This window comes from Lithobates pipiens, unplaced genomic scaffold, assembly GCF_037356315.1.
Source record: "Lithobates pipiens isolate NorthernLeopardFrog02 unplaced genomic scaffold, aLitPip1_a1.2 Scaffold_13, whole genome shotgun sequence".
In the NCBI taxonomy this organism is placed as follows: domain Eukaryota; kingdom Metazoa; phylum Chordata; class Amphibia; order Anura; family Ranidae; genus Lithobates; species Lithobates pipiens.
The window spans coordinates 548,210,600-548,225,158 of record NW_027507718.1 but is presented as its reverse complement, the minus strand read 5'-3'; the positions used below and the strand labels follow the sequence as shown (position 1 = coordinate 548,225,158).

At 44.9% G+C, this 14,559-nt stretch overlaps 1 protein-coding gene across 5 annotated transcripts in view; it reads left to right on the top strand.

Annotated features, from left to right (window-relative positions):
- Positions 1 to 261: 261 nt before the first annotated feature.
- LOC143975825 (RING finger protein 145-like) overlaps positions 262 to 14,559 on the top strand; it is a gene marked incomplete at its 5' end in the record, with an annotated part of 33,903 nt that continues 19,605 nt past the window's right edge. For all 5 annotated transcript variants that reach the window (XM_077478390.1, XM_077478387.1, XM_077478389.1 and 2 more), the window contains 3 exon segments: positions 262 to 497; positions 2,653 to 2,828; positions 6,215 to 6,355. In XM_077478390.1, coding sequence (XP_077334516.1) covers positions 262 to 497; positions 2,653 to 2,828; positions 6,215 to 6,355 — 553 coding nt within the window.

Sequence of the window (14,559 nt, the reverse complement as noted above, 5' to 3'; positions counted from 1 at the left end):
CGCCATTGTATTCTATTTTTTTTTTTTTTTTTTTTTTTTTAAGCATGAATTTTTATTTTTATTTTCTGAAAAAAACGTGTTCGAAAAATTGCTGCGCAAATACCGTGCGAGATAAAGAGTTGCAACGACCGCCATTGTATTCTTTTTTTTTTTTTAAGCATGAAACTGTTTTTTTGGGGGGGATGTACATGGCTGCTTGCAATGTTCCCAGTACTGTATGCCTCCCTCTCATTGGCTGCTTGTATCCCCGTCTTCCCTCAGGCCTTGTGATGGTATGCACGCTTTGTTCCCTGCTCATGAGGACTCGTCAGGCCTGGCTGTTCAGCGCCCCCATCCTGCCGCTCTTGGCTCGCCTAACTGGACTTCCTCTCCGCTCCCTACCTCTCTTCAATGCCGTCTCCACCGGCGCCACGCTGCTGGTCATGTGTTACGTGGCGCTGTCCGGGTTCCGCCCTCTCTGCCGCCTCTTCACCAAGGCCTACGAGGAAGTCACGCAGGTAAGAGGCCGAGACCTCGGGAATAATGTAATATCAACCGCTTCTCCCTCCCGGCCTACAGCCGATTGACGGGGCGAGCGGGAGCTTCTCCTAACCTGGATGGAAGTCGTAAAATATCCTCCCGGTCGTTTTTTTTATTACCCCCCCCCCCCCCCCCCCCCGTGATCTTGATAAAAGATTATTTCTATGCAAAGAATTCTCTCTGCTCTTCTGAAGCCGACAGCCCTCAAAAGAAAGGAAGAGAAAAAAAAAACGGGCAGTCTGCCAAAAATCGCAACATTCTTTATCACTGGAACTTAAGTATAAACTTTGTAACAATTTGTAACAAAGGAATAAACTTCTGTGTGTAAATGAGGGAAGAGAAAAAAAAAACGGGCAGTCTGCCAAAAATCGCAACATTCTTTATCAGTGGAACTTAAGTATAAACATTGTAACAATTTGTAACAAAGGAATAAACTTCTGTGTGTAAATGAGGAAAGTTTTTAAACACTAAACCTTTTTCTGACATTTGTTGGTTTCAAGTTAAAGGGAAGGTTCACACAAAAATTGAACCTCCGCTTTTTGGAACCCCCCCCCCCCCTGCGGTGTCACATTTGGCACCTTTCAGGGGGCGAGGGGGGTGCAGATAGAGAGCTATTTGCACCCACTTCCAGGAATAGACTGCCACGGGAGCCACGCCCCCCCCCCCCCCCCGCTGTCTCCTGGGAAACACAGGTCCCAGGAGATAGCGGGGACCAGTGAGGACACCTAGCGCGACTTGCGCATGCGCAGTAGGGAACCACAAGGCTTCACTTCCTGATTCCCCTCACCGAGGATGGCGGCGAGCGATTTAATCGGCTTCCGCAGTCGACATCGCTGGACCCCGGGACACTTACCTGAAACGCTGTTGCTAGGCAGTCTTCCTAATCTGCCTCTTCCTATTCCGCGGCGCCTTCTCCTCTTCGGTGAGCGGCCCCCCGTTGCCTTCTGGGACATGTGCGTGTGTCCCAGAAAACAAACGGGGGGCCATTCACAAAGCGCCGCGCAACATGCGCAGTAGGAAACAGGGAAGTGAAGCCGCAAAAGGCTCCGCCTCCTGTTTCCCTGGAGGCGCCGGCAGCCGATCCGATAGGACGGGGGCGGCCAACATCGTGGGACCGTTGGACAGGTGAGTGTCCTTATTAAAAGTCAGCAGCTACAGTGTTTGTAGCTGCTGACTTTAAAAAAAAAAAAAAAATTTATTGGCCGGAACGCCCCTTTAAGTCCCGCCCACATATGAAAACGGCGTTCAAACCACACGCGCGTGAGGTGTCGCCGCGAACGTTGGAGCGAGGGAAATAATTCCAGCCCCAGACCTCCTCTGTAACTCAAAACCTGTAACCAGTAAAAAAAAAAAAAAAACTTTACTATGGGGATTTTTAAAGAGGAAGTAAAAGCCAAAAGAAAAAAAAGAAAAAAATACACCCTGCAAGGCAAAGGCTTAATGAGCTATTGATTAATCGAAACAATAATCGGCCAAATAATCGATTATGAAAATAATCATTGGTTGCAGCCTTAGTATGCACAACATTCCCCGAGTGCGCGCAATTTTTAAGCGTTACATGTTTGGTATCTATTTACTCGGCGTAACTTCATCTTTCACATTATGCAAAAAAAAATTGGGCTAAATGTTTGTTTTATTTATTTTTTTTATTTTTTTTTTTGTTTTAAAGCACGAAACAGTTTTTTTCTTTTTTTTTTAAACGCCTTCGAAAAATTGCTGCATGAATACCGTGGGAGATAAAAAGTTGCAACGACCGCCATTGTATTCTCTAGGGTCTTTGCTAAAAAAAAAAAAAAAAAAAAAAAAAACATGTTTGGGGGTTCTATGTAATTTTCTAGCAAAAATAAAAAATAAAAAATTGCAGATTTTTACATGTAGGAGAGAAATGTCAGAATTGGCCTGGATAGTGCAGGGGGTTATTAGTGGTAGATTATGTAGCTGGACCCCCCCCCCCCCACCCCTGGTTGGGGGATGGGCCCTCTGCGTGCTGCTAATCCTCCCTGCTGAACACTGTGTGACCGATTGTTTGTTTTTTTTTTGTTTGTTTTTTTTTTTTTTTTGTTTTTTTTTTTTTTGTTTTTTTTTTTTTTTGTTTATTTATTTTTTATTGTGTCTTTGCCTTGTCCTTGACAGGAGATGGAACTCTACAGGTTGGTGGCCCTCGGAATGGCACTCTGGACGCAGCTGGCTGTCCCGGCCATCTTCCTGGTCTTCTGGGTGGTGCTTTACCTCCTCCACATTTACAGTGCCATGTCCTCCAAGTCCAGCATCCTAGAACAGCAGGGGGCGATCTTCATCCTCCTCAATAGGTGAGACTCTCCTTCCTCTACCTACCTTTTCCACCACTGATTCCCCTCCCCCCCACTCCATGACCGTTGTCATTTGCGATGCACCGATACCATTTTTTGTCCAAATACCGATACTTCCTTTATTTTATTTGTATTTTTTTTATTTTTTTTTTAGTACCTCGCCAATACTTACCGCAACTGTTTTGTTTTCCATCTGTCAGCAATGCTACAAAGCATTGAAAAGATATTTTACAAATGAAATATACTTCTTTTTTGATCACTTCTTTTTTATTAATAAATTAAAACTTTTTATTTTGCGCTATAAACAAAAAAAAAGCAAAAATTTTGAAACAAAAAAAAAATACTTTTAGCTATAATAAATATCCCCATTTTTTTTCTTTCTTTTTTTTTTTTTAAAAAAAGCTAATTTTATTTTTTCCTTTTGGTGGTATTTGATCCTCTCTGCGTTTTTTATTTTTTGCGCTATACACAAAAAAAGAGCGAAAATTTTGAAAAAAGCTAATTTTGTTTTCCTTTGGTGGTATTTGATCGCCTCTGCATTTTATTCTTTTATTTTTTATTTATTCTTTTATTTTTATTTTTATTTTTTTATATTTTTTATTTTTATTTTTTAACCACTTCCCGACCAGCGCACGACGATGTACATCGACAGAATGGCACGGGCAGGCATATTGGCGAACATGTACGTCCAATATTCAATGCCACCCTGCCATCGGCTGGTCGGGACCCCGTGAGTCCGGTCGCGGGACACGCGGACTCGATCGCCGCGGGCATCCCCGCGATCGTCTCGCGGAGCGGCCGAATGGAGGAAATGCCGAGTAAACAGCATTTCTCCATTCTGCCTAGCAACTAGTGACGCTGATCTCTGCTCCATGTGATTGGAGCAGAGATCAGTGTTCACTAAATGAAAGCCCAACCCCCCCACAGTTAGTAACACACCCCTAGGAACACTTAACCCCTTACACTGCCACCCACTGGTTAACCCCTTCACTGCCAGTGTCATTTACACAGGAATCACTGCATTTATATAGCACTGATTGCTGTATAAATGACAATGGTCCCAAAAATGTGTCAAAAATTGTCCGACGTGTCCGCCACAATGTCGCAGTTACGATAAAAAAAACGCTGATCGCCGCCATTACTAGTAAAAAATAAAAATTAAAAAATAAAACGAGCATCCTCTTCTGGGGTCCCTTGGCAGGTCTCGCAGTTCCTCCCCACATCAGATAACCCCCCTAGAAGCTCTCTCCTGGGGGGGGGTTACCTTGCGTTCCCGTCATGGATTTGATTGACAGCAGCTGGAGCCAATGGTTGCGCTGCTATCAATCTATGCAATCAAGAGTCGGGAGCCTGTGCAGAGAGAGGGAGAGCGCATCTCCGCCGAGGGAAATACGAGGCTCAGGTAAGTAAAAGGGGAGGGGGACGGGGGGTGGGGGAGGCGGTCACTGACAGCAGTTTTTTCACCTCAATGCAAAGGATGTATTAAAGCGGTGTTCTGCTTAAAAAAAAAAAAAAAAAAATTTAAAGTCAGCAGCTACAAATACTAGTACAGCTGCTGACTTTTAATAGTTGGACACGTACCTGTCCCCAGAGCCCAGTGATGCGGGGGAGGGGGGGAACGAAGCCCCGCTCCTCTCCCCCTCCTCTCTGCGGCACCGGCATAGACGCTGTGGCCACTGGCTTCACAGCCTGGCACGCACTGCGCAAGCACGGCGCCGTGACTGGCCGGGCGATCATCTGGGACCCGTGACGTGTCCCAGATGATTGCCGAGAGGGAAGGGGGCAGAGGTGAACCCCTTTCCGGTGCCGCGGTGCGCCGGGAGGAAGTGGGAGCTGGGACCCTGTAAAATGAGGATTTCAACTGCCCCCCCCAGAAAAATGACATGCCAAATGTGGCATGTCAGGGGGTCACCTTCCCTTTAAAGCGGAACGTTTGGGTGGAACTCCGCTTTAAATTGGATATTATTATTATTATTATTATTATTATTATTAATAATTTTTTTTTTTTTTGCTATGTTCCCACAAAAGTGGATTTACCCTTTAACCGCTTCCCGGCGGCGGTACATCGGCAGAATAGCACGGGTGCACAAAAGGGTGTACCCGTACGTCCCTTCGCCGTGCCCGCGGGTCCCACAATCTCGTTGTCTGTCGGTGTCCCACGATCGCAACGAGGAGAGGCAGAAGAGAGGCATTCTCCTGTTCTGCCTGGTAACATGACAGGGATCTACTCCTCCCTGTTATCGGGAGCAGTGATCGCTGTCATGTCCTAGATAGCCCATCCCCACAGTTAGGACACGCTGAGGGAACACACTTAACCCCTTGATCCCCCCCCCCCCCCCTAGTGTTAAACGCCTTCCCTGCCAGTGTCATTTATGCAGTAATCAGTGTAGCTCTGATCGCTGTATAAAAGTCACTGGTGTCAAAAGTGTCCGATCTGTCCGCCGCAATGTCGCAGTCCCGATTAAAAATCGCTGATCACCTCCATTACTAATAAAAATAAATAAAAAAAATTAATAATAAAAATGCCATAAATCTATCATACAGTTTCGCGCAAACCAATCAGTATACGCTTATTGTTTTTTTTTTTGTTGTTTGTTTTTGTTTTTTTACTAAAGATTTGTAGCAGAATACGTATTGTCCTAAATTAATGAAGAAATGTGATTTATTTTTATTTTTTTTTATTTTTTTTGTCGGATGTGTTTTATAGCAGAAAGTAAAACTACTTTTTTTTTTTTTAATTAGTTGTTTTTTCCTTTTCTTTTTATTTTATAGCAGAAAGTAAAACTTTTTTTTTTTTTATATTAGTTGTTTTTTCATTTTCTTTTTATTTATTTTTATTTATTTTTTTAATAGAGCAAAAAAAATTTTTCTTTTACCACAAATATGTGGAAGAATACGGCCTAAACTGCAAAATAAATTTGTTTTTTTTTTCATTTGTTTTTTTTGGGGGGGGGGGGGATATTTATTATAGCAAAAAGTTTAAAAATTTGCCTTTTTTATTTATTTATTTTTCAAAACTCTGTCGCTCTTTGTTTTGTTTTTCATTTTTATTTTATTTTTTATAGCGCAAAAAATAAAAACCGCAGAGGTGATTAAATACCACCAAAAGAAACCTCTGTTTGTGGGGGCCGGGGGGGGACGTCAGTTTTGTTCAGGTACATCGTCGCACGACCGCGCAATTGTCAGTTAAAGCGACGCGGTGCCGAATCGCAAAAAGTGGTCTGGTCAGAAAGGGGGTAAATTCTTCCGGGGGGGGGGTGAAGTGGTTACGTTTGGAATGCCCTTGTATGATAGGATTAGGGCATGCATTATTGATCACGGTACAGGCGCACTCTGTGTGGGGGGTTTTCCAGCAGTTACAGGAGACTCTGTCTGTATCCTCGCAGTGTGTCGGAGTGTTGTGGGACGCCATATTGTCTCCTGGGACTCACCTCCACCGTGTCCTACCTGGCTCTGGGGATGCTGAACCTCTGCAAGTTCTACCTGATGGGATACGCAGCCTTCCAGAACGGGAACGCCATGCACAGGTGAGAGCGCACAGCGCACGTCTTTCCCATCTCTTTGTGTATTGTGTTTTTGCTGCAGGCTGGAGACCAAGAACTGAGCGGTCAGCAGTCTTTGAGTGTGATTTAAAAAAAAATATATATATTATTTATTTTATTTATTTAGTTTTTTAATTTTTTTATTATTTATTTATTTTATTTTTATTTTATTTATTTTATTTTTATTGTTTTTTTTATTATTATTATTTTTTTTTTATTCCCCCCCCTCCATTCCTGAACTTTGTTTTTAAGGTAAAACACCTCCAAGATTTTAGCACCAATTCTTTTTTTTTTTTTTTTTTTTACAAATAGCCAGTAGAGGGCGATATATGTCCATATCATTCAAGGCCACCTCCCGTATACATATTATTAATAGCCACTAAAGGGCAATATTTATCCATGATATTAAGTATCAACCACATTTTAATAGGTTTATTTAGTAGATTTTATTTATTGCCCAATGCTGAAGGAACCCCTACAACCTCTGGAGGAACCCTGGTTGAGAATCACTGTGATAGACCAACACAAAGTGGCACATAATTGTGAAGTGGAAGGAAAATGATACATGGTTTTCCAAATATTTTACAAATAAATATTTGAAAAGTGTGGGGTGTACATTTGTATGGCGCCCCCCGGAGTCAATACTTTGTAGAACCCCCTTTCTCTACAAGTCTTTTTGGGGGTGTCTCTACCAGCTTTGCCCATCTAGAGAGGACATTTCTGCCCATTCTTCTTGTTTGCAAAATATCTCAAGCTCTGTCAGATTGGATGGAGAGCGTCTGTGAACAGCAATTTTCAAGCCTTGCCACAGATTCTCTATGGGATTTAGGTCTGGACTGTGACTGGGCCATTCTAACACATGAATATGTTTTGATGTAAACCATTCCATTGTAGCTCTGGCTGGATGTTTCGGGTCGTTGTCCTGCTGGAAGGTGAACCTCCGCCCCGGTCTCAAGTCTTTTGCAGACTCTAATGCCGCATACACACGACCGGACTTTTTCGAGGGACTAGTTCCGAAGGACTTTCGGCGGAGTTCCGACTGACTTTCCGAATGAACGGACTTGGCCACACACAATCACACCAAAGTCAGACGGATTTGAACGTGATGACGTACGACCGGACTAGAATAAGGAAGTTCATAGCCAGTAGCCAATAGCTGCCCTCGCGTCGGTTTTTGTCCGTCGGACTAGCATACACACAAGCGGATTTCCGGTGGGAAAATTTAAAACGTTCTATTTGTAAAGTCCGCTGGATTTTTGGTAAGCAAAGGTCCGATGGAGCCCACACACAAGATCGAATTGTCCAACAGACTTGTTCCGTCGGACCTTTGCTGTCAAAAAGACGGATCGTGTGTACGCGGCATTACAGGTTTTCTTCTAAGATTGTCCTGTATTTGGCTCCAACCATCTTCCCATCATCTCTAAACAGCTTCCCTGCCCCCACTGAAGAAAAGCATCCCCACCACATGATGCTGCCACCACCATGTTTCACAGTGGGGATGGTGAATTCAGGGTGATGTGCAGTGTTAGTTTTCCGCCACACACAGCGTTTTGCTTTTAGGCCAAAAAGGTAAAATTTTGGTCTCATCTGACCAGATCACCTTCTTCCCCATGTTTGCTGTGTCCCCCCACATCTCTTCTCACAAACTGCCAACGGGATATATCTATTAGTAAATTAGTGATGCGTGAGGAGACGGAGGGAGTGAGCTGAGGAGTAGAGAAATAGATTTGGTCATCAGTGTAGAGGAGGTATTGGAAGCCATGAGAGGCTGACCCTTGGTGGAGGTGTAGATTGAAAATAGGAGAGGTCCAAGAACAGAACTTTGGGGGACCCCAACAAAGGAAGGAAGAGAAGAGGAGGAAGTAGAATTGTAAGTAATGCTAAAGGCACGGTTGGATAGGTAGGTAGAGAACCAATGAAGTCACTGAGACCAAAGGCGAGGAGGGAGTGGTCAACTGTATCAAAGGCAGCAGAAAGGTCCAGGAATAGAAGTACAGAATAGTGTCCATAGGGTTGGGAAAGGTTGGGAAAATTCAGTTTGCAATATAAACGGCTGGGAATTAAAGAGGAAGTAAACTCTGCCACTCTGTTGCTTCTTTTCATTTAGTCCATTATAATAAGTCATTATAAGACTATGGCCACCGTAATCCAGCCCAAATCACATATTACTTACTGTTTAAAGAAACTTTAAAAAAAACTTGTTTCCAGGGGTTAGGCAGCGCCATCTTAAGTATTGTTTTCTGAGTCCACAGTGGAGTGTATTTCCGCCCTTACATTGAGCACTTCCTGTATTGTTAACCAAGCCTCCTTCTCAATCCAATGTTTCTATGGCAACCCTGCTTCCCTGTTCATAGCTGACTTGTTTTATTTCATAGTATTTACTTGTGCTGATTACCTAGTGTTTGCCTGTGTCAGTCCTATCAGCTTCAGCTGATAAGACTGTAGTTATTTCTGTCCCATGCCCTGCTTTACACTGTATGTGATGTCACATGGTCACATGGTGTGTAGAAGGAAGCTCTGAGTGATTAGCAGCCTCCTGGGAGTTCAGTGTTGTGCCTTAGGAAGTCCTGATAACAGATAGATAAGACATAGAGAATGTGCCGTAAATCAGGGGAAATCTGGGCATGCTCAGTGACGTCATTCTAAAGAACAAAAAAGGATTACAACAATACAAAGCAAGTAAGGAGATATCTACAAGCCGTGTTCATTAGGGTTTTTTATGCTGATTTACATGGGACAAAGTTGTGGGGGAGGGTTTACAACCACTTTAAACACCGTAATGAGTTATGCAGAAAAAGTCCCAACCACAATGTAAAGGGCTAGGACTAAACACACTAGCGAGTCAGGTAGGGAACATCCAGCGGCTATGTAAACATCTAGGAATTAAACATAATAGGATGTCATGCAGAAAAAGTTCCAACCACAGTGTAAATGGTTGTGACTAAACACACTGGCGAGTCATGTAGGGAGAGTTCTGTTTACAATATAAACGGCTGGGAACTAAACACAGTAATGAGTCATGTAGGGAAGTCCCAGCTTCAATGTAAATGGCTGGGACTAAACCCTGATGAGTCATGTAGGGAAAGTTCAGTTTACAGTATAAATGGCTGGAAACTAAATGCAGTAGTGAGTCATGCAGAAAAAGTCCCAACAACAATGTAAATGGTTGTGACTAAACACACTGGCGAGTCATGTGTTCCGTTTACAATATAAATGGCTGGGAACTAAACACAGTAATGAGTCATACAGAAAAAGTCCCAACCACAATGTAAATGGCTGGTACTAAAAACAATAGTGAGTCATGTATGGAAAGTCCCAGCTGCAATGTAAACGGCTGAGAACTAAACAGAGTAGTGAGTCATGCAGAAAAAGTCCCAGCTGCTATGTAAAGGGCTAGGACTAAACACACTAGCGAGTCATGTAGGGAAGTCCCAGCTTCAATGTAAATGGCTGGGACTAAACCCTAATGAGTCATGTAGGGAAAGTTCAGTTTACGGTATAAACGGCTGGGAACTAAACACAGTAATGAGTCATGCAGAAAAAGTCCCAACTGCTATTTATATGGTTGTGACTAAACACATAGTGAGTCATGTATGGAAAGTCCCAACCACAATGTAAAGGGCTAGGACTAAACACATAGTGAGCCATGTAGGGAACATCCAGTGACAATGTAAACATCTAGGAACTAATAATCGCAACGTCATGCAGAAAAAGTCCCAGCTGCTATTTATATGGTTGTGACTAAACACATAGTGAGTCATGTATGGAAAGTCCCAACCACAATGTAAAGGGCTAGGACTAAACACATAGTCATAGTCATGTAGGGAACATCCAGTGACAATGTAAACATCTAGGAACTAATAATCGCAACGTCATGCAGAAAAAGTCCCAACCCAAGTAAATGGTTGTGACTAAACACACCGGCGAGTCATGTAGGGTTAAGTCCCAGCTGCAATGTGAACCACTGGGGACTAAACACAGCATTGAGTCATACAGAGAAAGTCCCAGGCACAATGTAAACGTCTGGGACTAAACAGTGGTGAGTCATGTCAGAAAAGTCCCAGCTATGACGTAAACTGCTGACTTTGGCAACAAATTTCGTTTCAGTTTTAGTTATAGTCTTTTGCCTAAAATGCCGTTTTAGTTTTAGTCCTAGTCCAATTTTAGTCATCTGAATTTTTTTTAGTTGTATTTTAGTTGACTAAAATCTCCAGTACATTTTATCTGTCTAAAATCGAATGGGTTTAATTGTAATGCGTTATTTAAAATGGTGTTCCACCCAAAAAAAAAAAAAAATCATGAATGTGCCTTCAATTTTTTTTACTCGCCTCTAAATGGCTGTTGCTAGGGGGTCCCTCGTAATCTGCCTCCTTCTTCAGTACCTAGGCTCTTGACATCACTTCCCCTGGGGGCGCAGGAAGGGCTCAGCTCTGTCCCCTCCCTCTTGACACGTGACAGGCACCAGATGATTGCGCGGCCAATCACGGCGTGCGGCGGCGCTCGAGTATGCTCGGTGGGTGCCCGGCTGTAAAGCCAAAGCCGGGCACCCACAGTTAAAATGCCGGCGCCGCTGAGAGGAGGGGGAGACGAGTGGGGCATCGCTGGACCCTGGGGACAGGTAAGTGTCCGATTATTAAAAGTCAGCAGCTGCCGTATTTGTAGCTGCGGACTTTTTTAATTTGTCTTTTTCATAGTGGGAACTCTGTTTTAAGGTTTGAACATGCAGTACAGACACAGATCTATCCTTTGTGATATAGAACGTCTTTGTTTATGAAACATTGTTTTTTTTTTTTTTTTTTTTTATAAACAAATATATTTCTTTTTGACAAGCAAAAATACAACTTTAAAATATATAAAAAAAAAAAAAAAACTTTATATAAAAAACAAAACAAAACTTTATTCTATTGGCTGTAATGCCATTGCACATATTATCTGAATATATTGCCAACATTAAATATATAAAATAAAGTAAAACAAGCCTTTTTTCTTTATTTGTTTTTCTTTTAGCAGCTTAGTAGATGCCCCCTACTTATTCTTATGTGGTAGTAAATTTCGTTTTAGTCATAGTCTTTTGACTTAAATGCCATTTTAGTCGTGTTTTTTTTTTGTTTTTTTTTTTTTTTTTTTAGTAATCTCAGTTGTTTTAGTTGTATTTTAGATGACAAAATTTAACACCGCTGAGAACTATACTAATAACAAGTCATAGCTCGGTAAACAGAAAAAAAAAGGGGGACCCGTTCCCTACACAACAAGATATAGTAAAACAGCCAATGAGCACAATCCTTGGCATACTCACATTTCCCAGCCCTGCCCCTGACATTTAGCAAGAAATCCCCCGGCAATACTGGCCTGATAACGCCTTGACTACCACACTTCAGTATGTCCAGTATGGAAAAGTAGGAAAAGCTGTGCCCGAATGACTGGATACATTTCCAGGATTTAATATATCCAGCATGCATCGACCATTCTATGGCGGCTAGCTGGGAAGACTTTCAGAATTCATATATCGGTCGTGAATCTGCTAGTGTATGTTGGCTGGCTGGAGAGACTTGCAGGATTTAATATATCCGGGATGAATCTACAAGTGTATGGTGGCTGGCTGGAGAAACTTCGAGAATTTAAAATATTGGGCATGAATCTACCTGACAGGGGCTGGTCCGTCCATTAAGGGCGCACAAGAGCCCCCACCCCTATTCATCGCTGCCTGCCCTATCCATCACCGCCTCACCGCCTCCCCTATCCATCACCGGCGTCACCTCCCCTATCCATCACCACCATCACATCCCCTATCCATCACGCCATCGCCTCCCCTATCCATCGACGCCTCCCCTATCCATCGCCGTCTCCCTTATCCATCGCCACTGTTGCCTCCCCTATCCATTGCCGCCGTCGCCTCCCCTATCCATAGTCGCCTCCCCTATCCATCGCCACCTCCCCTATCCATCGCCACCTCCCCTATCCATAGTCGCCTCCCCTATCCATCGCCACCTCCCCTATCCATCGCCACCTCCCCTATCCATAGTCGCCTCCCCTATCCATCGCCACCTCCCCTATCCATCGCCGCCTCCCCTATCCATTGCCACCTCCCCCATCCATCAGCGCCTCCACTATCCATCGCCGCCTTCACTATCCATCGCTCCTGCCGCCTCCCCTATGCATCGCCGCCTCCCTTATCCATCGCCACTGTTGCCTTGCCTATCTATCGTCGCCATCACTATCCATTGCCACCATTGCCTCCCCTATCCATCGCTGCCTTCCCTATCCATCGCCGCCTCCACTATCCACCCTCGCCTCCCCTATCCATCACCGCCTCCACTATCCATCGCGACTGTCGCTTCCCCTAACCATCGCCGCTTCCCCTAACCATCGCCGCCTCCCCTATCCATCGCCACCTCCCCTATCCATTGCCGCCTCCACTATCCATGGCCATCGCCGCCTCCCCTATCCATCGCCGCCTCCCCTATCCATCTCCGCCTCCCCTATCCATCGCCGCTTCCCCTATCCATTGCCGCCTCCACTATCCATGGCCACCGTCGCCTCCCCTATCCATCACCACCTCCCTATGCATCGCCACCGTCGCCTCCTCTATCCATCGCAGCCTCCACTATCCATCACCACCGTCGCCTTCCCTAACCATTGCCGCCTCCCCTATCCATTGCCGCCTCCCCTATCCATTGCCGCCTCCCCTATCCATTGCCGCCTCCCCTATCCATTGCCGCCTCCCCTATCCATTGTCGTCTCCCCTATCCATCGCTGCAAACCCTATCCATCGCCGCCTCCACTATCCATCGCCACCATTGCCTCCCCTATCCATCGCTGCCTCCCCTATCCATCGCCGGCACCACTATACATCGCCACCATCGCCTCCCCTATACATCGCCGCCTCCGCTATTCATCGCCGCCACCCCCTATCCATGTGTCTGGCCCCTTTCAGGACCCCGGAGCACGGATTCCAATGCGGGGTGGGTGTTTTTATAGTACCGGTTTATAGCCAGAGGCTATAATAGGCTTCAAAATAGGGTGGGCTCCAGGCGCAGAGCACTGCACTATGAGCTTACCCAGGTGTGTGAGAATAGCGAATGAATATTCCCTATTCTTACACTGAATCGCCTCTCCACCAATCAGGTAGTGCGGGTCTGAGACATGTTTCCCGATTGGGTGAAAGAAGAAGCGTTCTGACTGGCCAATGAGAAGGAGGGAGGAGACAAACTGCCGAGCAGGGGAAGGAGAAGCGCCCGTGATTGCCCACCATGGGTGGGGTAAGTGTACCAACCGACCCGACCCGTCCATGGACCTCCTCCCTTGTGCATGCCTCCTGCGCACCCCCCCCCCCCGCCCCCCCGGGGTGCACATCAGGGGAGCTCTGTTACCAATGTGTCCTTTGGCCTTTTACCACAATCTGGTCGGCTGTGTCCAATCACAGCAGCCCTTTACTATGTGATCAGCTGTGTCCAATCACAGCAGCCCTTTACTATGTGATCAGCTGTGTCCAATCACAGCAGCCCTTTACTATGTGATCAGCTGTGTCCAATCACAGCAGCCCTTTACTATGTGATCAGCTGTGTCCAATCACAGCAGCCCTTTACCATGTGATCAGCTGTGTGCAATCACAGCAGCCCTTTACCATGTGATCAGCTGTGTGCAATCACAGCAGCCCTTTACCATGTGATCAGCTGTGTGCAATCACAGCAGCCCTTTACCATGTGATCAGCTGTGTGCAATCACAGCAGCCCTTTACCATGTGATCAGCTGTGTGCAATCACAGCAGCCCTTTACCATGTGATCAGCTGTGTGCAATCACAGCAGCCCTTTACCATGTGATCAGCTGTGTCCAATCACAGCAGCCCTTTACCATGTGGTCAGCTGTGTCCAATCATATGTAAACAGACTTGGCGGTTATCTGCATTCCTTTCTTCACACGCTGTCTCTGCATCAGGAAAGGAGAGCCGATATCCGGCAAGTCTGACAGGGCACATTATTCGGGGTACTGATCTTCAGTGCAGCTTCATTAGTGAAAAATAAAAATGACTTATTTGCAAAATTTTATAACTGAAACTGAGAAAAACTTTCATTTTTTTCCCCCCAAATGTTTAGTAAATAAAATAAAAACAGCGGTGATGATATAGTTAGTTAGTACATAGTGCTAAATCTGATAATTGGCCTGGGCAGGAAGGGGGTAAAAGTGCCTG